The 25,477-nt window shown below is 56.3% G+C and overlaps 1 protein-coding gene across 11 annotated transcripts in view; it reads left to right on the plus strand.

Moving 5' to 3' along the window:
• The window catches only part of MACF1 (microtubule actin crosslinking factor 1), a 112,717-nt gene that overhangs the window by 44,277 nt on the left and 42,963 nt on the right, over positions 1–25,477 (plus strand). For 9 of the 11 annotated variants that reach the window (XM_048969121.1, XM_048969122.1, XM_048969132.1 and 6 more), the window contains 29 exons: positions 263–456; positions 615–777; positions 1,061–1,144; positions 1,316–1,423; positions 2,000–2,098; positions 2,291–2,443; positions 2,649–2,737; positions 3,151–3,286; positions 5,815–10,926; positions 11,391–11,540; positions 11,808–12,023; positions 12,125–12,274; positions 12,767–13,000; positions 14,375–14,524; positions 14,607–14,840; positions 15,167–15,379; positions 15,760–16,269; positions 16,367–16,543; positions 16,975–17,098; positions 17,325–17,533; positions 17,759–18,076; positions 18,838–19,004; positions 19,691–19,847; positions 20,267–20,384; positions 21,546–21,608; positions 22,237–22,478; positions 22,877–23,006; positions 23,764–23,963; positions 24,840–25,335. In XM_048969121.1, the coding sequence (XP_048825078.1) occupies positions 263–456; positions 615–777; positions 1,061–1,144; positions 1,316–1,423; positions 2,000–2,098; positions 2,291–2,443; positions 2,649–2,737; positions 3,151–3,286; positions 5,815–10,926; positions 11,391–11,540; positions 11,808–12,023; positions 12,125–12,274; positions 12,767–13,000; positions 14,375–14,524; positions 14,607–14,840; positions 15,167–15,379; positions 15,760–16,269; positions 16,367–16,543; positions 16,975–17,098; positions 17,325–17,533; positions 17,759–18,076; positions 18,838–19,004; positions 19,691–19,847; positions 20,267–20,384; positions 21,546–21,608; positions 22,237–22,478; positions 22,877–23,006; positions 23,764–23,963; positions 24,840–25,335 (10,396 nt within the window). The remainder of the gene's footprint in view (positions 1–262; positions 457–614; positions 778–1,060; positions 1,145–1,315; positions 1,424–1,999; positions 2,099–2,290; positions 2,444–2,648; positions 2,738–3,150; positions 3,287–5,814; positions 10,927–11,390; positions 11,541–11,807; positions 12,024–12,124; positions 12,275–12,766; positions 13,001–14,374; positions 14,525–14,606; positions 14,841–15,166; positions 15,380–15,759; positions 16,270–16,366; positions 16,544–16,974; positions 17,099–17,324; positions 17,534–17,758; positions 18,077–18,837; positions 19,005–19,690; positions 19,848–20,266; positions 20,385–21,545; positions 21,609–22,236; positions 22,479–22,876; positions 23,007–23,763; positions 23,964–24,839; positions 25,336–25,477) is intronic. The other 2 variants (XM_048969129.1, XM_048969131.1) reach the window with 1 other exon arrangement.

Genomic DNA, 25,477 nt, shown 5'->3' on the forward strand with positions numbered 1-25,477 from the left:
GTGTCCTGCTGCGTGAGGGCAGGGGCTGCTGAACCAATCAGACCTGCTCCAGGCTGGGAACTGCTCCCTCCTGTTGGCATCTCCCAGGTCTGCAGTCAGGCTGTAGACACTGCGAGTGGTGCAGCCAGGGAGGATGAGCTCCTTCGCTCGCTTTGCAGCTGCAGCATGGAGGGACTCTGTGGTTTAATGGCAACCTTAGGTGAAGCTCTGTGCTCTGCTTTCTGTGACGTTAAATGTGAGCTGCCTTGTATTGTTTTTGAAGCAATGGCTCGGGGAAGTGAAGGGCAAGAACTCGGTGTTCTCCGTGTTAGAGGAGGAGATGGCGAAGGCGAAGGCAGTGGGGGAGCAGCTGTACCAGCTGAGACAGGAGCGCAGCATCGACCTCGAGCGCTACCAGGAGAAGGGCAGCCAGCTGTGGGACCGCTGGCAGAGAGCCTGCGCCCAGATCGAGACCCGGTGAGAAAACTCCTGCTTCCATTCCCACATCTGTTTTCATGCTTCAGCTGAGGGCTTGGGTCAGGCTTCTTCGCCCCAATAGGGGCCCCCGGGATGGCTGGGATGCCCCTCTAACCTGCGGCGGGATTTCACCCCTCTGATCTCCATTCTGCTTTCAGCCACACAGAGCTGGAGAGCATCCAGGAGGTGCTGAGCGATTACCGCCAGTGCCACAGGGCCCTCATCCAGTGGATCGAGGAGATCACTGCCCAGCAGGAGCTGATGAAACCCGGGCAGGCGGAGGACAGCCGGGTGCTGTCAGAGCAGCTGAGCCAGCAAACGGTGAGATGGGAGCGCGGGACGTCCTGACAGCGTGCTCACTGCCCTGACCACGGCTGCTTCTGCTAAAATCCCTCCATTGTTGAGCTTGAGAGCATGAATTCTTAAAGACTGGTGGGGAAACAGAGGAGCTCCTTACCTTCAGGTTGAAATGGGCTGTGCATAAAAGATTGGAGTCTTTGAGGCTTCACCCAGAAGGCAAAAGATAGGAGCTGAAGTTTGGTACATTTCACCTGAGGCTGCCGTCCTGACAATCATTTTTTGCTCTGAATTTTTTTTTTTGAAGGCTTTGGCTGCAGAAATCGAGAAAAATCAAGCCAAGCTGGACCAGTGTCAGAAGTTCTCCCAGCAGTACTCAGCTGCTGTCAAGGTAAGGGCCCTTCCTAAACCCAGGGCACAGTTTGCACCTCGCCTGCTCTTCACCTCCTGGTTAGCAGAGAGGTGACTGTGTGTGCAAGCAGCCAGCAGGAGCTGGAGCTCAGGGTACCAGTATGAAAGAAGTGGCTGCAGCGTCCTTCTCCCACCCCGGCTGTGTTTGCAGGACTATGAGCTGCAGCTCATGACGTACCGGGCGTTTGTGGAGTCGCAGCAGAAATCCCCCATGAAGCGCCGGCGCATGCTGTCCTCCTCGGATGCCATCACTCAGGAGGTAGGGACCTGCCTGAGCCTCACGTCGGGGGCTGGGGGTTCTTGCACTCCATCCAACTGCCCAGCGGCCTCTGTGAAATGAGCTCCTTTCTGCTGAGCTTGGTGGATACAGTTTCCACCCTCGCTGTTTTTTCCAATAGCCAGAGAGGGTGGCTTAGTGCTCTAAGCACCAGGTATGAAATACCTGGGCTGCTGGGAACCCCTGGGCCAAATGCAGCGGGGTCGGCTCGGCCAGGTAAATAACCGGAGCGCCATGCAGCATTACTGTGTGTGCATCTGTGGGATGAGCCCTTTGGAGGCCCTGTCTGCTCTGTGTGGATATTAAAGATCCCAACAAGAGTTGTTAAGAGTTGAGCGCCCGCCCCGTGTCCATGACCAGAGTGTCCCCTCGGCTCCAGTGCTGTGCAGCATGCAGTGCGTGGCCACATCCCTCCCCTCCGGCGTTGCTGCTGTCAGTGGGGCCGTGCTGGGGATCTTTCCAGGGCAGAGATGCTGCATCCGTGCCATGTGCTGTGCAGCGCAGTGCACCCAGCTCTGCTGGCTGTGACTGACGCGCCGCCCTTCTCCCCCTTTGCAGTTCATGGATTTGCGCACTCGGTACACAGCTCTGGTAACGCTGACCACGCAGCACGTCAAGTACATCAGCGATGCTCTGCGGCGGCTGGAGGAGGAGGAGGTGAGGGCATTGCCTGGAGCTGAGCTGCATCCTCATCACTCAGACTCTCTTCCTAGCAGCCCAGGGTTGCTGCTCTGCTTCTCTAACGTCTGCCCTCAGCTTTCAGTCCCACCTGTGTCTCAGGTGCTGCTCCTGAGAGACTCTGGCAATCTGGGACCCCTTTGATGCAATTTCTTTCTCCTCGATTTGCAGAAAGTGGTGGAGGAGGAGAAGCAAGAGCATGTGGACAAGGTGAAGGAGCTCCTGGGCTGGGCTGTGGGCCTGAAGCAGAGCGTGCAAGGCAGAACAGCTGCTGCCCAGAGCAGGGAGCTGGGAGACATCGAGAAGTCCATCTCAGAGCAGCAGGTAGGCAGGCACCTTCTGGGCCCACCTCTGACCCACTCCTGTTACGTGTCCCCTGTCCTTGGTGTCACTGTGTTATTCGGCTTCCAGGAGAGCAGTCCTTCCTCTCTCATGGCCACATTCCTTGTGGGGGCAAACATGAGGTTGTTTGCTTAACTTCTGCTGTTCTTCCATGGCTGAATTAAGCTTCCTTCTGCTTTTTCAACAGGCCCTCAATGAGGAGCTGGCTGCAAAGAAAGAGCAGGTCTCTGAAGCCATCAAAACATCACAAATCTTCCTGGCAAAGCACAACCACAAGTGAGTTCAACGTGGGGAAGTGGTAGGTGGTGGCAGCAGCTGGACAGCTGAGTTATCCTGGGGTGGGCACTGATGGACTGGCATCCATGAAGTCCAGCACCTGATTTCCACACAGCAAAGGGCCATTTTTCCTCATCTGCAACAGCAGCTACGAAATATGAAATGTTTATACTGTTGAGACAATACTTATACACTTCAGTGGTGATCCAGCCTGGTACATTTGGGGGTTTGGTTGTTATAATGCTGGTCAGCCTTTGCCAAGCACAATTACTCTCCCTGCGAGGAGCAGGGCAGTGGGAAGAGGGGACTCGTGGTGGGTTTGGCCTTTTCCTTTGGGAGAAGATCATGTCTGTTCTGTGGAGCTGGCAAATACTTTGTGCAGCTCCCCTGAGAGATTTCCCATTCCCTTGCAGGCTTTCCCATCAGGAGAAGGACCAGATTTCAGCTCAGGTCACTGCACTGAAGGACACGTACCAGGCACTCTGCACTGACACCACAGAGCAGCTCCAGCAGCTGCAGAGCCAGTTGGCTCAGGAGACAGAGCACAAGGTACTGAAAAAGGTGTTGTTTGGTTGTGTTTCACGTGGCTGCCCACTGGCACGTGGTTGCCCTCCCATCTTTTCTGTTCAGGCCTCACCTGGGGGCTGGCCTGGTGGCTGGTGGCCCAGCAGGAGCCCTGGCACAGCTCACTGCGTTGTCCTTTGCAATACTTTGAGTCAGAGCTCGAAAAAGGGTTGGCTTGCTCACATGGTGGGCAAAGAGGTAAAAGGTCTTCAGTCCTGAAGGCGCTTCCGCAGCAGTCTGCCTCCTCCATGCGATGCCCTGCTGACGGGGAGGGCTGGAGGCACAAGCAGGAGGCTTCCTGCAGGGCATATTGCCTGTGCAGCTTCACGGCGTGGTGAGGGCTTTGTTGGGGTCTTGGCTGAAGGAAGACCCCCCCAGGTGGAGGGCTGTGTTGTCTGCCGGCCCCACAGGGCTGCTTGGGGCCCCGCACGCCCCAGTGCTCTGGGCTCATCCTTCCTGCCTCTGTGCCAGCTGTCTGCAGTCATTCAGATATACATGTACGTGTTCTATAAGTGTATATACATGTGTCGGTGGATATATTTGTGTGTTTGCTTGCTGGCTCCCTGTACCCTGAAGCGATGACCTGCTCAGATCTGGTTTTGGTGCTGGGTCGGTGAGTGAAGCCCTGTTCCAGCCGGCCATGGGCTCACCTGAGATCTGTCTCTGCAGCCTCCCAGCACAGCGCCTCCCTTCCACTCGGCCTCCCCAGCACTTTGTCTGTCTCCATGTGAGTCCCACCAGCGCTGGGCTGCAGCTCGGCTGTGGCGGCTGGGAGGCGCCTGCCAGCAGGAAGGGCACTCGGTCCGTTCCCTCTTTTCCTGTTCCTCCCTCGTGGGCAGGAAAACGGCTGTGTGTGCAGGCTTTGCCCAGCCCTCTCAAGGCCACCTCCTTGTGGCGGGGCTCCGATCAGAGCAGCTTTCGCTCACGCTCTCAAAGCCCAAGAGATGAGGTGAGGGCCGGCCCTGGGGCTGTGCTGCAGATCCTTGGCCCGTCCACGAGGCTGCAGCGTGGCTGCCGTGGGTGCAGTTGCTTCATTGTACAGGGAGCATGAAGGACTCTTAACATTTGCTTGCTGGAAACATCCAACTGTCAGACAGACGTTATAAAGTTGAGAAGAAAAAAAAAAGCAAAGCAGAGCGCGCTGAATTGAGCATGATGTGTCCATGTACAGTTTGTGTTTCATGTCAACTGTTTTTAAGATTAACTGACATCCTTGCTTACAAGTTTAACTAACCCTCCGGGACATAAGCAAACAAAACACACAGTGACAGAGGACGACCTGTGTGGGGGGTTCTTTTTGCAAACAAAACGGTCGCATGCTGGACGCTAACACCAAGCTTTACACTGTGTGTGATACGGCTGAACTGCTCCATAAGGCTCTGTCTTTAACTGCTCAAGGCACACCCTGCAACTCTGGTAAGTAAAAGCCTTTTACTCCCCTCCTCCCGTCTTCTCCTTCATCTTTCTCTTCCACCTCTTCTTCTCTGTCTTTCCATGGCTCGTTCATCTCTGAAGGTGTGTGTCTGAGTCTGGCGGTGCTGTTGGTGTTCCCCGCACACCCACCTGCTCCATGGTGGGGGGCACTGGGCTGCTCTTAGGGTCAGGGCTGCTGGCCCCACCTGCTCCTAGGGTTCTGTGGTGCAGAATCACTCCTCCCCCCCCAACACGGTGCTTGACTCAACTCTACACCAGCTGGGAGAAGTCCAAAGGTCCAGAGTGCTGTTACTCTTTGCCATTAGTTCTTACCTTCCCTGCAAAAAAAGCCCCTCCAGAAATGCCAAAGTCCCAAGCCTGTTACTGTCCCTGTGCTGGGACGTACAACTTCTTCTGTTTCCTCCCTTGCCCCCACAGAGCACAGCTAGGTGCTGGCGTAGGGCAGAGCAGCTGGACGTGCTTGGGGAGCTGCTGTGCATGCCGGGGCAGTGCCTGTGCCCCAGTGCATGGCTGGTCAGTGCTGCTGGGAGCTGAAGGCCTGTGGTGTTCCCTGGGTGTGTGGCACTAAAGGGCAGGAATTGAGCGTGGCAGAAGTCAGGGTGGAAACTGCACTGGAAGAGATTCCCACCCACCCTGAAGGGACGTCTGGGGTTATTCTCCTCTGTTAGTATGAACTGGGATCCGTGTCACCTTTCTGTTTTTAAAACTTGAGTTGTGGAACAGCTTTGGTGTCTGTGTCAGTTTCCTTCCCTGTTGCTCCATGGAGCATTAGGAATGCTTCTGGGTGTTGCTGCTTGCTGCTTTGCCGCATTACTGGTGGTAATGGATGTTGGAAGCATATTGGTGCTGCTCTTGGTGATGGACATCAAAGCTGAACATCAAAACTTGCTGGCAGCCTGAAAGCTATCAAATGCCCCAATGTGTGTGCTGGGATTCCTTTGGAGTTGCACTTCAAACACTTTGGGAGTAGCTTTTGGGCCTGTTTGGGGTTTTTTTGGCCAATCCTTTTACCTCATGCAGTCTGAGCGCTGGAAATGCTTGATTTTGGTTTGATTCTTGTCCTTCTTTTTCTGTTCCAGGTCAACGAAGCAGTGGCAGGAGTGATCGATCTTGGGACAGTAGAGATATTCCCTGTCTTTGGTGCAATGCAGAGAGGTCTTATAGATCAGGAGACCGGCCTCGTCCTCTTAGAGGCTCAGGTGATCACATCCGACTTGGTTCTTCCAGAGACCGGTGAAAAACTCTCCTTGGAGGAAGGTCTGGCAAGAGACATCATCAACCTCAGGACTTTCCACGTGCTGCGGGAGCTGAAGGATGCTCTGCAGCAGGTGCATGAGGTCAGACGTGAAGGGAGGCAGCTCCTGCCTGCTGCTGCTGCGATAGAAGAGGGGAGGATTAGTGAGAGCACTGGGCTAAAGATTCTCGAGGTTGAACTTGTCACCGGCGGCTTTAAAACCCATCAGGGCAGAATCAGCATGCAGAAGGCTGTGCAAGAGAGGCTCCTTCCTCCCCAGCTTTACTCCAAGCTGCTGTCCCACCTGGAGAGCAGTAAGGATTTGATTGACCCCAACACTGCTGAGAAAATCAACCTATCTGAGCTCATGCAGCGATGCATCCTCCACCAAGACACAGGACTCAGGTTTCTCCCGGTCAAGCAGCTGGCAGGTGGGATGGTGAGCCTGAAATCAGGCAGAAAAGTCAGCATCTTCCGTGCTGTCCAGGAAGGGCTGATAGACAGACAGGTGACGGTGAGGCTGCTGGAAGCCCAGCTCTTTGCTGGTGGCATTGTTGACCCCAGGACAGGGCACAGGCTGGCTGTGGACGAGGCTGTGAGACATAATTTAATTGACCAGGATTTGGCCTGCACGCTTCTAATCCGGCAGCTTCAGACAGGTGGCATCATTGATACAGTCACAGGAGAGAGACTGACAGTTGATGAAGCTGTAAGGAAAGAGTTGGTAGCACCACGGGTTGCTTTGGTGATCCTGGAATCCCTCCGGTCCTTCATGGGGCTCCTGTGGCCCGAGACAGGGGAGGTTGTCCCAGCTGCAGATGCTTCAGAGCAAGGGGTCCTGTCTACAGAGCTGGCTTACAAGATTCTCAGGAAGAGGCAGCTCATTAAGGCTGTCTTTATCCCAGAAACCACTGAGGTGTTGTCCTGGAAGAAAGCAGTGGAACATGGCATCTTAGAAAGAGATGTGGCAAAGAAGCTGAAATCCATGGTGATACCTGATGTGATGGGCAGTGTGCAGCTGGCAAGCAGGAGCTCCTCTGGAGGGAGCCCTGCAGGGCACCAGGGACAGAGGGACCCTGAGCTGAGGAGTGGTGATGAAAAGCTGATGTTCCACTTGATGACCCACAGCTACATCAACATCCACGACGGGCAGAAGCTGCTCTTAGTAGATGGAGAGTTGAGCAACCTCACCAAAGACCTCATCCAGACCCAAGAAAACGGATCCTGTGCACAGCCACTGGAAGAGAATGAGAGCTTTGAAGAGACAAAGGAAACTGCAGTTCTTGAAAGAGAGCCTTGCAACGGTGTGGCTGTGCAGCAGCTTGAGCTGCAGCTTGCTCCTCCGCAGGAAGGAAGCAAGAAGATCCTGCCACCCAGATCCACTTTGGAGAATGGGGAGGTGGTGATGGGACCTGGAAGGCTCCTGTTGGACCACGCAGGAGATGTCCTGCATGTGGAGGAGCAAGGGCAGGTTTGTACTGAACAGGCTACCAGCCAAAGTGAAACTGATGCCGAATCTGGGAGAGAGCAAATAGCTTCTACAAGCAAGGAGAAGCAAGGACAGCCCTGCAAATCTGGCTCAGAGAAACTCAGAGAAACAGAGAAAATGTTCATTAAAGCAGAAGAGTCCAAACCCATTGCATCAGATGGAGTGGAAAACATCAAAGATCAGACGAGGGCATTGGAAACTGGGGCAGGTGTTGTGAAAAGCGAGAGCCATTTGGTGGTGTCTATTGGTGCAAGCAGAGAGAGACTGGAAGTCGTGGCAGGGAGATCTCAGAGTGTGAAGGAGCCTGCATTAGAGGGAGAAGGCGTTGGGGAGAGTTACTTATTGAATGAGGAGACAGCTCAGAATGGCACTCTGGGAGGAGCGGAGGCTGCGCTCACCAAAACTGCAGAGGCTGAGCAAATGGAGCGCACTGAAAATACTGCGAGCGTATTGCACGTGGAAGAGGGACCGAGGGAAAAGGTGCTGGGTGGTGAGAGCGTTGGTGATGCAGCCCTGCCGCAGCCCTCAGAGCGGGACGAGGACGTTCTGGAAATGCTGCAGATGCAGCTCCAGAGCGGCGGCATTTTGTGTGAGCAGATGGGCAGAACGCTGCTTCTGAACGAAGCTGTGGCCTGCGGTGCGGTGCCCGGCCACACGGCTGTGAAACTGATGGAGAAAATGGAGATGTTCAGTGGCTTCTTTGACTCACACACACGTGAATCTTTAACCACTGAGGATGTCATTGAAGAAGGTCTGATGGATGAGCAGCTTCTGCAGAAGGTACTCGCGTCTGACAAAGCCGTCAGCGGTGTTCTGGACCCGGGCAACAACTTTGTCTACTCCGTCAAGGACGCTGCTGCCATCGGCCTTCTGGACAAGGAGACGGCGATGAGGCTCTTGGAGGGGCAGGTGGTTACCGGGGGCATCGTCGACCTGAAACGTGGCAAAAAAGTGTCGGTCACTTTGGCTTCAAACCTCGGCCTCATCGAGCCGGCGAGTCAGAAGGAGCTGGTCAAGCTGGAGAAGGCTTCCAGAGGGAAGAGCACTGATGAGGCCACCAGGCAGAAGCTCCTTAGCTTACAGGCTGAAACCAGCGGGATTGTGGATCCCCAAACCAAGCGGCCTCTGACTGTTGCGCAGTCTGTTGAAAGAGGGCTCCTTGAGAGAGAAAAAGCGTTTCAGCTGCTGACCAGGCAGATCGCAGGCGGGGGGATCCTTCACCACGCGTCTGGGATGAGGCTCTCGGTCAGCGACGCAATGAAACATGGTTTGATCGATGGAGATCTATGTGATGAACTCACGAAGGCTGAAGGCGTTTGTCTGCAGGAATGCATCCACCCAGCAACAAAGGAAAAGCTGCCCTTGCCCCGGGCGGTGGCAGCAGGGATTGTTAGCCCGGAATTCCAGAGGAAAGTGCAAGAAATCCAGGCTGGGACTGGAAGCGTTATCGATCCCAGTTCTGGGCAGAGAATGGCACTCAGCCGGGCAGGGCGGGAGGGGCTGCTGCCCCAGGAGGTGGTGGAGAAAGCCCTGTCCTCCCCGGAGCTGAAGCACTGCATCGTCGACCCTGAGAGCTGCATGGTTGTGCCCTACGCCGAGATGGTAAAGAAGTGCAAGATTGACGTTGAGTCCGGGCAGAGGTACCTGGAGGTGCATCCCTTCAGAGCCATGCGGGATGAGGCGTCGGGCCGGGCGCTGACGTGTGCCGAGGCGCTGCGGCTGGGGAGGGCCGACCCCCTGCCCACACTGCGGCTGCTGCAGGGCCAGGCTGACAGCGGGGGCTTCGTGGAGGGGGCTGTCAGCAGCAGGCTGTCCCTGCAGGCCGCTCTGCAGCGGGGGCTGCTGGACGAGCAGATGGCCGCGGTCATCGGCAGCAGGCAGCTGAGGGCCGGGGGAATTGTGGACGCCGGCAGCGGGAGAAGACTGGCGTTAGAGGAGGCTGTTGAAAAGGGGCTGATTGGTCAAAGGTTAGCTGCTGCTATTGAAGAGGCACAAATGTCGATGGAGAACGATGGCTCTGAGGCCCTCATGGTAGATAAAACCCACCTTTCCCAGGAAAAGATGGAGACGGCGTCTCCAAAGGAGGAAGGTGAGGTCCTGCGTGGCGGTGCTGCCGTGTCCGCTGGCACAGAGCACAAAGCCAGGCCCAAAGCTGCGAGTTCCCCAGCAAAAGGAGGGAAACCAAAGCTGATCCCTCTGGAGGCTTCAGAGGAGAGCATGAGAGAGCAGCGAGAAATGGGCGAAATGATTCCAGGATCCTCAGCACTGAGTGCAGCATCTCTCTCTGTTGAGGTGGTGAAGGAGGCGGCAGAGACGGGGACTGCAGAAAGCAGCTCCCATGTGTGGAATGGAGCGGGAGGGGAAGCAGCAGAGCTGGGGACAAGGAAAGTATTGGGATTGGAGGAAGAGCTTCGCTGCACAGAGGATGGCGAGGAGAGGAGGAAGGGGTTTGTAAGCACGGACGGAGCTCTGGCAGGAGGTGCAGCGGCAGCTTCTGAGCAAAGGGAGAGGGTGGGCAGCTGGGAGCAGGGAGCACAGGTGACTCCCAGGGAGTCTGTGGGTCTGGGAAAGGAGGAGTTGGGTCCTGCAGCGCCCAGAGGATCCCGCAAGGCCGATGTCCCTGTGAAGCCTGCAAGAGACAAACCGGCAGATGGAAGAGCTGCGGGAGAAACCCCCACACTGGAGACAGAAGGTCCGGGTGCTCAGGAAGGAACAGGGGAAATTGAGCTAAAACCTGCCCAGAAACAAAAAAGCAGGAAAAGGAGAACAAAGCAGATTGCTGTCTCAGGAGACAGCGCTCAGCTGGAGAAACCTGTAGACAAGCAGTCCCTTCCCATTCCAGTATCCAAAGAAATTCCAGGGAAGGAGGAAGAGGAGGAATTTGTCTCAAGAGCTCCAGAGCCAAAGCCTGAGGCTGCCAGCAAGGAGCTTCCTGCTGGGTGGGCAGAAGATGCAGCCGAGCAAAAGCAGATGGAGAGCAGCAGGGATGGGAAAGCAAAGCCAACCCTTGGGAAAGATGCAGCAAAGCTGACGGGGGTCCAGGTGCTCCCCACCCCCCCAGAAGCAGGGGAAGCAGCAGCGGTGCTGAGAGCTGCAGTCAGAGTGGGGCCCCATTCCTCTGCGGCGTTGAAGATGGAGGGGATGCTGAGCCAGGAGGAGGCTGAAGTGCAAATCACCAGTGATGCATTTGTTGCAGTCAGCGAAAAACCAGATGAGTTGATCATCAGAGAGGAACCCTCAGAAGTTCGGGACACCTGCATCCCCCCCCCGGAGCAGCAAGCAGCAGCCATCAGCACAGACCGAGCTGCTGTGCCCACCGCCCCTGTGTCCCAGGGGGATGAGCCCCAGGGAGAAGCAGCCCAGGAGAAGCCCCGGCAGGCGGGTCCTGGCGATCGGGGGCTGCTCCTGCCAGTCATCGTGGAGGGAGAGCTGCTGGAGACCTCGAGCGACTCTGCCAGACCTGCCCAGGTACAGTACTGCTGTCTGCTATTTCAGTGCTGGTTCTGAATGATTTGTGTGTGATTTGCCCCTGGCTCTCAGAACAGAAGACGGTCAGAACGTGAGGATGGACGTCTGGGGCTTGATCTTACAGGATCAGCTGCAATGGATTTGGCAAACGACGCAGTGATGTATGACTGAAATCACTTTGTGTGGCTTCTTTTTGCTGGAGCGTTGCTTACAAATGACTAATAAGTAGGACCTTTTTTGGCACTTCTACTGTAAAACAATAGAGCTCTTGCCATTTCTAAGCTTGTGTTGGAAAAAAATCCATGTGTTTTATTTTTCCTGTAGTAAATCTTGGAGATAAGGCCAGCAAGTGGAAAGTCCCTGAAATGGAATGCTATCAAGGGATTTCTGCTTTTCAGAATTACAGCCATTTGTTTTCTCTTTTCTCTAAATCTGAACTTTTGTTTCACTGTCGGATTCTGCAGATCAAGTTCAGCAAGAAGATGTGCCTGGAGCACGATGAGAAGCTCATCTCCTATCTCTCCATGCTGCGAGACATTGAAATGAGAATTAAACGGGTGCAGCCGGCGGGGCAGAACGTGGATGTGCTGCAGACACTGCTGCAGCAGGCAGAGGTGAGCACAGCCCCAGCATTTGTGTGCAAATCCCATCTCTCCCTGCTCTGACGCTCCCTGAGCATGGCTGAAATGAGTTTTACAGCCTGGAGAAAAGTAGTCGAGTGCTGGCAGCCAGCAGGGCTGCACGGACGGGTCAGTTGCAATGAATCTTTCCAGCAGACAGAGTTTGGAGCTGGTTCTCCCAAACCTCTGCAGTGCTGTCAGTTCAGCAGCAGGAAGGTGAAGTCAGCATATCAGAGCCATAACGACGCTGTTTCGCCCCAGGCCCTGGATGCTGAGCTGCGGGAGCTCAGCTTTCCAGTGAATCAGGAGTTGGACGCCGTGAAGCGGATCGTGGCCAACCCGCCTGAAGAAGTCCCTGAGCAACTACTGAGAGCTTTGGAGAAGGATGCCAAGAACCTCCAGAAGTCTCTGAGCTCCGCAAGCGATATCCTGGAGTCCCGGCTGCAAAACCTTCGTGGTGCAGCAGAAACACAAAAGGTAGAGCCGTGCTGTCCCTGCTGCCTTCTGTCCCACTGCCCTGCCCAGCCAGGGTTTGTCCTCCCCTCTCCATGTGTAAGTGGGGCACTTCTGTGTTTCAGGCTGAAATCACAGCACACCATGAGACCCTCCAGGGGAAGCTGCAGGAGCTGCTGTGCTGGGTGTCCAGCACGGCGCAGGCGCTGGACGGCAGCGATTACCAGCACACGTTGGATGTGAGCAGTCTGAGTCGCTGCCTCCAACGCTATCAGGTAACCATGGCGATGCCCCCAATCCTTGGCGATGCTCCCAATCCTTCCCTGTGGATGGAGATGCTGTTCTCTGTGCGGAGGAGAAGCTGTTAATTCTGCTTCCCTCCGGAGCCTTGGTGGGTTTGCTGTTATCCTTCATCACAGAAGGAGCAGAGATGCTGTGTTTGCTCCAAAGTAATTTGTTTCCACAAAGCGTGAACCAAATGCTTTGGCCATTTGGGGAATGACTGCACGTGTGTGTGGTGGAAGCTGAGAGATCCATGGGATTCCCGTGGGGCTGAGAGCTGCTGCCTTGGGGGGCCCTGACAGCCCCTCCGTCACACCACTCCACCGGCACTGTGAGGAGCCCAGAGCCCCCCACTGTCGTTCATGTGGCAGTGGCAGCTCTCGAGATTTGGTCAGCTCAGCATCGCTGGCAGCTGAAACCAAGGGGATGAAGGCTGTGTGGTCCACGGGGTTGCCTGACAGGCCCTTCCCTTCCCTTCCCTCCAGGAGCTGAGTGAGCCCCTTGCTGACACCAAGTCCCAGCTCGACGCCACCGCCTTCGACATTCAGTTCCTTATCTCGGAGCACGCCCAGGACCTGCGCCCCCAGCAGAGCAGGCAGCTGCTGCGGCTGCTCAATGAGCTGCAGAAGGCTTTCCAGGAGCTGGCGGGGCGCGTGGCGGCGCAGGTGGAGGTGCTGCAGGTCTGCCTGCAGCAGGCGGAGCGGACGGATCAGGTGAAGGTTGTGGGACATCGTCCTGCCTGCAGTTTGCTCGCTGAAGCGCTTTCTGGCCACAGGAGCGTGCGCTGAGCCCCTGGTTTGGGATGTCACCTGCATGCCACTCAGTTTACGACTTCTCACTGCACATCATGAGCTTCCTCTAAAGTCTTTCTCCTTCCTGCCACGTAGCTCCCAGGTGTGAAGTTGCTTTCCTTGCAGAAGGCTGAGCCTTCCTGAGGTGTGGGCGGCACAGTCCTCTGCTGCCATTGTATCTTGGGCCGGGTGGGACAAGCCCTGATCTCTGTAAGCCCACCAGGAAACCCCTGTGTGTAGCTGGCACCACAGCTGGGTCCTCGTGTCCTGTTGTCAGAGCATGAGCAAGGTTTTGCTGACCTAAAGAAATCGCTGATGATGCACCAAGGCAGCCAGCAGCTGCAAAAGCAAGTGCCCAGGTCCTGCTGCACTCCAGCAGCACCTATCACTGCATGGATCCTCTTGTTCCAGACAGTATTAATGTGGTTTTATTAACAGTTGCTCTGTGTAACTCTTGCCTGTCCCATCTGGAGTGTGTGTGTGTATTAACCAGTTTGCTTTGCTTTTTCAGATTGAGTGTGCACCCATCCTAACCCAGGAAGAACTCGCTTTGCAGCGGAAGAGCTCTTAAGAAGGCTCTTTCAGTTTGCTTCTGTTGTTTATCTTATGACTGTGAGACGCAAGCACAGTGTTTTGCACAAGTTTGTACATCGCGTTGTGAAATGCCCAGTGAAACACAAACCTTCACCTCCCGTGGGGATGGGGAGAGAAACGGTGCAGGGACTCTCAGGCCACATCATGCTCAATTGCTCAAACAGGCGCTTCTGTTCTCCGGCAGCAAAATGTGGGAGCTGGGTCAGCTGCAGAAACGCTTCCTCTCCCCTGGGCTCCCTCTCCAACCCCATGTACAAAAGCCAGCCCTGGGTCAGCTGGGGCTCCACAGTGGTGCTGCCCACTGCCAGGCTGTTAGCTCTCCTCAGCTGAGTTTCTGGTGCAGTTTTCCTGTTCAGAACATTGGATGGAAGAGGCACAGAAACTTCTGGTGGCGCTCTCCCAGGAGAGGGCTGTGTAAACTGGATCTGGATGGGGTTCTTAAAAATCAAAACAAGAGACACCTGCTTGAGTGGTGGCAGATGTGCACTGCAGTCCCCCAGTTGGGCTTTGGACCTCAGCCCCGTTCCTGCAGTGTGTGAATGTGAGAGGGGGAGAGAGCCCAGGGAGAGCTGCAGAAGCCAGTTTCTGTGCTGCATCCCCTCCAGGAAGGTGCTCCAGCTGTAACCTCGTGCCTTGCTTTTCAGCCATGCGCACAGCGAGGCGCAGCCCCGGCACTAACGGCTCTCTCCCCCTCTGCTCTGACCGCAGACACTGCAGGAGCAGCAGGCAGCCCGTGCACAGAACCTGGCCGAGCTCAGCTCCTGGCTGGCAGCGGCCGAGGACACGCTGGTGGAGCAGCAGCGAGCAGCCAGGCAAGGAGATCTGCCTGCCTTGCAGCAGAGGCAAAGCGACGTGAAGGTCGGTGCTTTGAAACAGGACGCTGGGAGGGTTGGTGCTGCCTTGGAAATGTCCTGATGGGGTCGTGCTGTTGTCTGCCCAGGAGCTGCAGAGGAGCATGCACAGCCGAGCCGCCTCCTTTGCCAGCATCATAAAAAGCACAGAGGAGTTCTTGGAGGAGAACAAGGCAAAGATGGAGCCCGGAGAGCTGGCAGTACTGCAGGAAAAGCTTCAGCGTGCCAAGGAGCAGTACCAGTCCCTGCAGGAGAGGACAGAGATGGCTCAGAAGGAGCTGGAAAGTGCTGTGACTGCTGCAGTGCAGCAGGAGACAGAAAAGGTAACATGTGAGGAGATGCAGCCCTGTGCCTGGCTGAGAGCAGTGAGGGCTGCTCAATGGAACCGGGCTCACTTGAAGCCCTGAATGAGTCAAATGATGCACTGTTCTCACTGCCCTTGCGTTGCCCCAGTTGTGGAGGATGTGTGGTCACAAAGTGGTTGAGCCTTAGGGTGGGCACAGAGCGCCCCCACACACCTGTGAGATGTATCCACAGCTCTCCGGGGTGGAGGCTGCCTGTGGCCCCATGTTGCATTGGGGTGAGAAGCAGCATTTTGCTACACGTGGATAAAAGGAACCATTCTTACCCAGAGCCTCTGTGATTTCAGGTGAAAGCTGCCAAAGAGCTGCAGGAGAACAGCAATAAGATTGATGCGCTCCTGAGCTGGGTGGCATCGCTGGAGCAGAAGGGAGAGCTCCCACAGTACAGACCACATCCTGCCAAGCGAGCTGGGAAGGGCGCAGATGACATCCCTGATGGGCACGTGGTGGGAGCAGCCAGCACTGCTGAGAGCCTGGATGAGCAGTACGAGGGGCTGAAGGTCAGGGCTCATGTCTCATCCCCTCAAAGCTCCCTGCCTGTGGTGCCTGTGGGTTGGGTGATGGATGGGTCTGGCCTCCGGAGCGCATGCTGGGGTGGTTTTCCTTATGGGGAACTCCTGGGAAGTTCCTGCCTGACCTGAAGGACGTGTGGTGAGCAGTGGTGGGGCTGGCACCAGGCACGGCGCCATGGGCATAATGAGAGAACGGTGCCCTTAGTGAGAAGGGGTTACATCTGTCCTGCCTCATTAGCACTGCGGCGTGGCAGACAGGGCTCAGCCTCACACACAGCCTGCCTGCATCCATCTCACGTGCTTTGGGGGTTCAGTGCAATGTCCTCGGTCACGGGGGTCACCGCTGCATGTTGGCCGGTGTGTTCCAGGCCCAGCACCAGGAGCTGCTGTCCCAGCAGCAGGACGTCATCCTGGCGACGCAGGCAGCGCAGGCGTTCCTGGACAAGCACGGCCACAGCCTGCCCGGGGAGGAGAGGGCCCGGCTGCAGGGCGGGCTGGCGGAGCTGAAGGAGCGCTATGCGGCGTCCCTGGCGCGTTCCGAGGCGCAGCTGAAACAAGTGCAGGTGCTGCGGGACGAGCTGCAGAAGTTCTTGCGGGACCACGGGGAGTTCGAGGCGTGGCTGAAGCAAGCAGAGCAGGACCTGGAGGGGATGTGCAAAGGGGACGGCGACCCCGCGTCCCTCCGGCAGCTGCTGCTCCGGCAGGGCAGCTTCTCTGAAGACGTCATCTCCCACAAAGGCGACCTGCGCTTCGTCACCATGTCGGGTCAGAAGGTGCTGGATGCCGAGGGAGCTGCTGGGGATGCGGGGTCATCTGGGAGCATGGTGAAGAGCAAGCTGGAGGATGCCAGCCAGCGGTACGCCACGCTGCACTCCAAGGTATGGAGGGCTTTGCAAACCCTGGGATTCCTGGGCATTTTCTGTTTGCTGTCATCTTGTGTGCATCCTCCCCTTGTGTCTCTTTGCTGCCTTGCAGTGCACCAAGCTCGGCTCCCACCTGAGCACCCTGCTGGACCACTACCAGCAGTTCCAGGAGGTGGCAGAGTCTCTCCAGATGTGGCTGGAGGACAGCGAAGCTGCGGTTGGGAAGCTGCTATCAGAGAGCATTTCTTCAGATCCCACAGCTCTCCAGGAGCAGCTGGCCAGCACTGGGGTGAGTGGGGCTCAGGTCATTTCCTGGGGGAGTGCACGTGCAGAGCCTCTGCTCTGCAGCCCCAGTGCTGGACATCAGCAGCAAGGAAGAGATTCGAGCTGCTCTTATATTGCTGTTGGGTGCAGTGCTGTACCTGCAGGCTCAGCAGTCACTGCAGGTTGGAGCCACGCTGTTCTGGGAGGTGCTGAGCATGAGGATGAGGGGCCAGAGGGGATGTCCCAGTGGGATGTAGGGAGGAAATTCCCCCATTGTGAATGCCCCCAAGCAGCCTGACCCAGTGCTGTGGTCAGCCCTGCCCGTAGCCTTCTGACCTACATTGTGGGATTTTTTGATTAACTGGGCAGGGTTTATCCTCAGGGTTTAAATGGAGCATCATGGGCGAGGGTCTCTTACATGTGGCTGACTGCCGACTTTGTCTTGTGCCAAAGCAGCAGCTGCAGGGAAACCTCGCTGAGCATCAGGTGCCAGTGGAGAAGCTCCAGAAAGCAGCTCGGTCTCTGCTGGAGGTGCAAGGAGAGCCGGCCCCTGACCATGGGCACATTCAGGAAACAACAGGTAAAACAACAACAGCAGGGAGCAGCTGCTGGTGTGGCAGGGATGGATGGGGACAGACTGGAAAGCAATGAGGATGCATGATCTGTCACGTGTGGGGGACACGGGGCAGTGGTGGAGGCACAGCGATGGGGCCTTTGAGGTCAGCAAGAGCCTGGTGTTCTCTGCTCTCTGAACGCTCAGTGGGAAGCTCTGTGCCATTTGCTCCACTTTCCGCTGGTCTCTGCAGATGCCATCGTGAGCCGCTTCCAGATCCTCTCCCAGCAAATGGCCGAGCGCTCAGACCTGCTGCAGAAATCCATCGCGCAGTCCCAGAGCGTCCAGGAGAGCCTGGAGAGCCTCCTGCACTCAGTAGCTGATATTGAGAGGAGTCTGAGCACAGAGCAGCCGGGCGCGCTCTCTTCCGCCTCCATCCAGGACTCCTTGGCCACCAGTGCGGTAAGGCTGCCTCGCCCCCAGTCACAGAACTGCAGCGTGGTTGGGTTGGAGGGGACCTTAAAGCCCATCCAGTCCCAACCTCTGCCATGGGCTGATTGCCTCCCACCTGTGGCCTCGAGCACCTCCGGGGAGGGTGCACCCACAAACGCGTGCTGCTGTGCCATGGGGCAGTGCAGCCTCTCTGTCCCTGCTCAGTTTTCTCCTTTGTGTGTGTGCTCCCACCAGAAGCTGAAGCAGGACATCGCCCGGCAGAGGAGCTGCCTGGAAGCCACCCGTGAGATGGTGACGCGCTTTGCAGAGACAGCGGATGGCAGCACGGCTGCTGCCCTGCAGGGCAAACTGGCAGAGGTGGCAGAGCGCTTTGGAAGGCTGTGCCAGCAGCAGCAGGAGAAAGAAGAGGTGCTGAAGGCTCTCCTGCCCAAGGTGGAGCAGTACGAGCAGCTCTCAGAGAAGCTGCAGCAGTTTGTGGAGAGCAGAGCGCGAATGCTGGCATCCGGGAACCAGCCAGAGCAAGACATCGCTCACTTCTCCCAGCACCTCCAGGTGAGCTGTGCCTTCCCCTGCCCAAGGGAGGAAGTGGGTTCTGCCTACACAGGGCTCCTGGGTGCTGCCGTTCTGTGGGGTTTCATCCTGCCCATGCAGCCCCCGCTGCTCCCAAGCCGTAGGAACCTGCTGCTTGCTTGAGGAAGGGAGCGAGGCTGGAGCAGCTGAGGCCGTTTGCAGCCGTGAGAGATGGGAATGGCATTTCTTTGGAGCCAGCCCAAACTTCTGACAGGATCAGTCTCCTAGGGCCCGATCCAAATATAGTGAGGCTTTACCAATTAAAGCCTCCATTGGTTAATAAGCAAAACACCCAAGTGTTGGCAGCAAGTGCAGCACAGGATGTGACACAGCAGTGAGTCCTGGTGGCCAGCAGCGACTGTGCGAATTCTTCACTCAGGTTCCCTACAAGTGCTGTTCTGTGGGGAACGGTTTGCCCACAGATGCAGAAAAGCTCCTGCTGATGTTCATGCTATGCTGGGTTCGGGTTGGCCCAGTTTGGGTTTCCCCATCATGTTCACTGTGTGACTTTCAAGTCAGCACCAGGGCAAGGCAGGGAGAAGTGGGATTTGGTCTGCAGCTGGTTGTGGGATGTGCTGAGCCAGAGCTTCAGGAACAGCGGTCCTGAGTCCTACCTGAGTCTGCCTCTGGTGCAATGCACGGTGCTGCCTGCAGAGGGTCTGCAGCTCACCAGGGTCATCCCCTTCATCCCCCTCCCCAAATCCGCTGGGGGCACAGCCAGCATCACCCTTTGCTTCTGGCAGGAGCTGAATATGGAGATGGGGCAGCACCAGGAGGACCTGGCTGCCCTGGAGCAGCTGGCTGTGGAGCTGGGTGCCAGCGGCTTTGTGCCCGGCGCTGCTGCACAACAGGAAAAGCTGCAGAATCTGAAGGAGGAGTTCCTGCAGCTGCAGAAGGCGGCAAAGGAGAGGTGAGCCTCAGCCTGACCGAGCCTTCAGCCTGAGCAGGGCCCCGTCTGCTCTCCTTTTGCAGGGGGGGCACAAGCAAAGCCTTCCTGCCTCCCCATCCCACGCCGGGAGCGCAGCGCAGCTCTGCAGCTGACACGTTATAAAAAGCCCCGGCTGGGGGCGGCTGGAACGTTTCCCGGTGCTGCAGAGCCGCGTTCGCACATTTCCGAGTGCGTGGGCTGCCCGGCCCATCCTGCGGGAGCGGGCTGGGGGCATGGCGGGTGACGGGGCAGAGCAGGGTGGTCCCTGGCGTTGGGTTAGAGGTGCTTTAAAGCATCCTGAGCGTGGATCGGCCCTGGTAGCACGAGTAGCGTTGGAGCAGCAGCTTGCCTGTGTCTCTGGGGGGGTTGCAAGCTACATCTCCCAGCTCCCTAACTGCAAAGGAGGTTATGGGGCAAAAGCAGCAGAATTCCATGCTAACCCCTGTTGGTCAGCACCGTGCAGCAGGCTGCTCCCAGCCCCGGGCAGTGTGAGCCCCAGGCTGCCCCGTGCCCCGTGTTGGCCCGCATTGTGCACACAGTTCCTAAGCAGCATCTGCTGCTGATAATAAAAAGCTGGGTTCTTGGAGACACAACTGTGCTGCATTCAAGTGGCGGTAATTGCGAGGCAAAGCACGAGCTCTGACTGCCCAAAACCTTTTCACTCGCAGAGAAAGGGACGCCTCATCCTGCCAGGAGCAGCTGGACGAGTTCCGAAGGTTGGTGGCAGCCCTGCGGAAGTGGCTGAAGGACAGCGAGGGCAAAGTGCCACCTGTGGACACCTCGCTGGGCACCCAGGAGCTACAGCGGCGCAGGCAGCGGGTCCAGGTGGGCAGAAGGAGCTGGAGAAGCTGCTGTGAAAATGCTGGAGTGGGGAATAAATCTCAGGGCTCAGTGTCCTGGGGGCACTTTGTGCTCTGGGTGATGCTTTCCTGCTGGACTGCAACCCCCTGTGTGTGGACATCCCCTCGTGTGCAGAAGGAGCAGAGCAGTGATCCTCCCACATACAGCACGTTTCCCTTCCCTACTCCTCCCCTGCTTTGTCAGGGATTTAGGATTTGTTGCCGTGTGCTTCTCCTTCCTAACATCAAAGGCAGCTTTAAATCAGGACATGTCCTGGGGACCCAAACAATTCCAGGGCCACACTGGGGGTCCTGCAGCATCCCTGTGGGTTGGCATGAGGGCTCTGTGGGATGGATATGCAGTGCTGTCAGCAGCCACTGACTGCAGCCTTTGCCCCCACACAGGAGCTGCTGGAGGAGTGGTCAGGGAAGGGCCCGCAGGTGGAGGAACTCAGCCACAGGGGGACCCTCCTGGAGAACCTGATTGTGGAGATCACAGCCCCGGACAGTCAGACCAAGGCGGGTGAGTGGCAGCCCTGCTCATGAGGGGGGCTCCTTCCTTCAAGGAGCTCCATGAGCAGCTTCTGTTAGCCTGCACCGAGCCAGAAATGGTTACTTCCCCGTTTAACCAAACTTGAGATGACTTCAGAGGTGGTCCAGACCAGCAAGCGGTCAGGCTGTTTTTTTGTGCATCAGCTGTGTGCTCTGAGCCCACCAGCACGAGGCACAGCAGCTTGGTGCCCGGGGCTGCCCTATAGTGAGCACTGTGTTGGTGCTCAGCACTGGAAGGTCTGGGCCTCATATACAGGTGTGGGCTCCGTATCCACATGGAATGGGAGGCTGCAGTGCTCAGGCATGATTTACAGATCTCCTTTCTGGCTTTGAGTCTGTGAAGCAATGAGATTAAGCCTGGTTTGTTTGGAAACTTCCAGCTCGTGAGAACAAGTCCCTGCACTCTCCCCTCTGATGGGCCTTTATGGGAATGTACAGTCTGTGCTTATCTGTTGGGGTTAACTTGAAGAGTTCAATGGGGAACTTCCAAGAACAGCCTGCAGGGTGTGTGGAACCAGGAGCTGGCATGCATTACCAGACAAAGCTCAGCTTCTCTCTCAGAGCACTGTCAGATATCTAAAAGAGGAGGGATGTAGGTCAGGTGTCAGGGATTCATGGGGCTGTCGTTTGGAGCTGGCTCATCCCCTGTGTGGCACCACCAGCACAGGGGACCCCTTCCCCTTTTCAAAGCTGGGGCGGTGCTGGAAGCTGCAGTTCCTTACCCATGAGGGGCAGAAAGGGAGCAGCTGGCGTTTCTGAAGAATCCCGTTTTGATTCAAAGTGTAACTGTGATGTCTGCAGCACTTCCCAAAGCGGGACACGTGTGGTGCCTCCTAGCAGAGCTCTAGGGAAGATTTAAAGAGTTTTATTCCATAAGGAAAGGAGAATAAGAGGGAATTAATCTCTTCCGGGGAGCTAATCCCTCTGGTGAAGGCATTGCAAAGCCTCAGCTCACAAAATCACACTCAGGGCAGCAGCTTTGCGGGGCGCACAGCAGAGCCACATCCCGAGTGCCATCAGTGTGCTCAGTGCCACAGGGCTGTGTTGTCACACTGTGTTCCTGTCTGCTTGCTGCACGCAGCCCTAACACGTCTGTCTTGTCCCCCTGTCTGTCCCCGTCCCCTCCGCTCAGGTTCTGTGCTGCCCGCAGTGGGAGGGCCTCTGGGCAGCGTGAATGGATTCCACACTTGCAAAGGTGAGAGCGCTCCGCTGGCCGCGTCCCCATCCGCTTTGTCTGTGCATTTCCATCCATGAGACATCAGCCCCAGTGTGACACCACCAGCATCCTGTGGAAGTGAAGTGAGCCTGCAGATGGGCTCGGTGACACCGGCGGTGTGGATGTGGGTCAGGCTGAAGGGCAGGCATTGCCCCGACGCTGTCAGATGGTGCCAGGGCTGATAGATGGAGATTGTTGCAGGGCCTGCAGTTAAACCCATTGGTTCGAGGGCTTATAATGCCTTCCAATCCTTCCGACTGAAGAGCAATTTTAATTATTGCCCGATATCTGCTGTTAGGTCACCAGTTCATTGAGATAATAGGTGCATAAAAATGGCTTGGTATTTCGTGTCATGTTGCTTCGCAGAGTCTCAGCAGTGACACTGCAGCGGTGGGGCTCAGCTTGCATCAGTCCCACAGACGTGAGGACGTTTGCTGTGTTTGCAAACTGTCAGCACACATTGGTGGTGCCGGGGGAGAGCGCTGGGGTGACGCGATGGCAGTGAGTGACAGTGCAGCACAGCCAGCTGCCTGGAGCTGAGTCTGTGCCTGACAGCGCCATGCTCTGGGGCCGCACTTCTCATCCCACGCTGCTGTTTTTGGCATAGATCTGACCGAGATCCAATGCGACGTGTCGGACATCAGCCGGCAGTACGAGGGTCTCGGCACGGCGCTGCGGGAGCGCCTGCAGCAGCTCTCGGCCATGCTGGAGAGGATGCAGGCAGTGCAGGAGGAGGCGGGCGCTGTGCTGCAGTGGTTGGAGTCAAAGGAGCGGACGCTGTCGGAACTGGAAGCCTCCTCTTCACCCACCAAGACAGAGACCATGCGGGCTCAGGCCGAGCACAACAAGGTAAGCGCATCAGCGCAAAGCTGCATCAGGCGTCCTCACCAGCAGGCCAGGTGTTGTTGTTGTTGTTGCGGCCAGGTGGAAGTGCCGGATCTGCCCTGGGGCATCCCCTCGAGGTGGGGCAGAAGCCCACCCTCTGCTCCCGGGCGTTTATTTGCCGTTGATTTGGCTCTGCAGGGCTTGTTGTTGCCCTCCCAGCTCCTTGTGGGAAGCCGTTTCCCATCCATGGTGCTCTGGGAGCCAAGCTGGCTTGTGCTGCTGCTGCTGAAAAATGAAGCGATTCCATTAAAGTGCAAAGAGCAGAAATTGTTCTTCTCCAGCTTGTAGCTGCTGCTCCGTTCCTCCTCAGTGACTCTGTTCTTTTGCACTGTTCTAACAAAGTTCCATCGGTCCTTTTCCAGGCATTTCTGGCTGAATTGGAACAGAATTCTGGAAAGATCCAGAAGGTAAAGGAAGCACTTTCTGGCTTGCTGGAGAAATATCCAGATTCTCCAGAAGCAGCAAACTGGAAGAAGATGCAGGAAGACCTGAGTAAGTGCCTGCAGCTCTGTCATGAGGTTTCTGTCTTGTGGCATCACATTAGAAGTGATTCCGGACTGCAGGACGACTCCAAAGTCACAGCAGAGCAGTCGCTTCTAATTAGAATTCAGTAAATAGCGAACTTATCTCCGAGCTGTCTGGTGCACAAGGTGTTCCAGAGACAAGCTCTGTTCTGATTAACGAAATCTCTATGATGGATGTATATTTTAAAGACTTGTCTCCTGAAATTACTTCTTTAAAAAAGAAAAAAAAAAAGCGTCAGCAGCATAAGTTGATTACTTTGATTAAAAGCTGCATTGCTAGATATGAAATTCCGGTCGTTAGTGAGGGTACTGCAGGTAATTGAATGTTGACTAAACAAGGCAATGTGTTTAAAAAGAAGCCCAGAGTCCCTGCTTTGAAATGGCAGGAACACGTTTATGGAGTTCTCCATCCAGGAGATACGAACGTGGTGTTTGAGGGCTGACACACATGGGAGCACCCATTTATCGGAGCTGTGTCTGAGCCGGAGGTGTGAGGGGGCTCTCCAAGGTCACACGAGCTGGAGGCAGCAGTGCCTGCATCGCAGCCGTGTGGCTTGTGAGGTTTATTCTGTGTGCTTCGAGACCATCAGGGATGGGTGGTGGCTTCTTAGACGGAGAGCGGCTAGAGCTAGGTGTAAGCAGAGGACTCTGTCCTGGGTGAAGCATGGGGAGGGTGCGGAGCCGTCTCAGCCCCGGGGAGCGCAGCCAACACCAGCTCTGTGCAGACTGCAGGTGGGAACGCGCCAGCCAGGCGACGGCCGAGCGGCAGCAGAAGCTGGAGGAGTCAGCCAACCAGCTGGCCAGCTTCCAGGCGGCTGAGGCGCAGCTGCGGCCATGGCTGATGGAGAAGGAGCTGATGATGAGTGTGCTGGGACCCCTCTCCATCGACCCCAACATGCTGAACGCACAGAAGCAGCAGGTCCAGGTGAGCTGGTCCTACCTCATGGGCTAGCGGTGAAGAAAGAGGTGCTGCTCGTGGTCCACAGGGTGGAAGATGGCACTCCTTAATAGAATTATGTGGTCATGAAGTTGGAAAAGATGTCTGTGACCACGATGTCCAGCCATTGACCCATCTCCACCATGCCCACTCGTAGAACGCAGAATCATTCAGGTTAGAGAAGACATCTGAGGTACCAGTCCAACTCTATCCCACCCCCACGGTGAGGGACACTGACCGCATCCCTCAGTGCCACATCTCCATGGTTCTGGAGCATTTCCAGGGTTGGTGATGTCAGGGTTCTGCTCCTAAGTCCACCAAGCCCTGCTGAGTGCAAACTGCTGTGGATAAGTTGAGACAGGTGCAGTGCTTGGTTCCCTGCTCTGGACTGACTCATCAGTGAATCACTTGGCCCCTGTTGGAGAGTGAAATTGCTTTAAACAAGACCTGTGCTGATGCTCTGCAGGACTTGCTGATGCTGCCCACCACTGGGCTGCCAGCCCCTACCAACTGCTTCCAAATACTGCCATGTCCGTAAGCGGCCGGCCGCGTCACGAAATGAAAGGCCCTGGTTAGCATAATTAGATTCCCATCTGACTGGTTTATGTTACATTATGCAGCAGTAGGACAAATAAGAGAGAAAGCAAAGTGCTCTATCACTGCAGTCACGGACTCCCAGCTTTTCGAGTTGCGAGGTCACTGTAAATTGCATTGCCCAATTGCCGTCCCATCTCAGGGGCATCTTGCTTTGCTCTTAGGGGCTCTGTGGGCTGGGTGAAGCCCTTGGAGGTCTGGTTTGTTTTGGCTGTGTGTACTTGGAGCTGTCAGTTTCATGCAAACATTTTTATGTTATTTCTGTTTCAGTTTATGCTGAAGGAATTTGAATCTCGCAGACAACAGCACGAGCAGCTCAACCAGGCAGCTCAGAGCATCCTCACTGGCCCCGGGGATGTTTCCCCATCCACCAACCAAGTGCGGGAGGAGCTCCAAGGGGTCAACCAGAAATGGTCCGAGCTGACAGAACGCCTCAACTCCCGCTCCAGCCAAATTGACCAAGCCATAGTGAAGAGCACCCAGTACCAGGAGCTCCTCCAGGGCCTCTCCGAGAAGGTGAAGGCGGTCGGGCAGCGCCTGAGCAGCCAATCTGCCGTCAGCACGCAGCCCGACGCCGTGAAGCAGCAGCTGGAGGAGACCAGCGAGATCCGCTCGGACCTGGAGCAGCTGGAGGAGGAGATTGCAGAGGCTCAGACGCTCTGTGACGACCTGTCTGTTCTGATTGGGGAGCAGTACCTCAAAGATGAGCTGCGGAAACGGCTTGAAACGGTGGCTCTTCCTCTCAAGGGACTGGAAGACCTGGCAGGTGAGATAGCACGGAGGTGTGAGAAGGGATGCTGAGAGGTCGAGCTCCACCCCTTTCTTGTTGCCAGAGGGCTCACCCATCACTGGGCTGCTAAGAATAGCAGGGAAAGGACTGTTTATCGTTTTTACTGAGGTGCTTTGTT

Source organism: Lagopus muta, chromosome 23 (genome assembly GCF_023343835.1).
Source record: "Lagopus muta isolate bLagMut1 chromosome 23, bLagMut1 primary, whole genome shotgun sequence".
Taxonomy (NCBI): Eukaryota; Metazoa; Chordata; class Aves; order Galliformes; family Phasianidae; genus Lagopus; species Lagopus muta.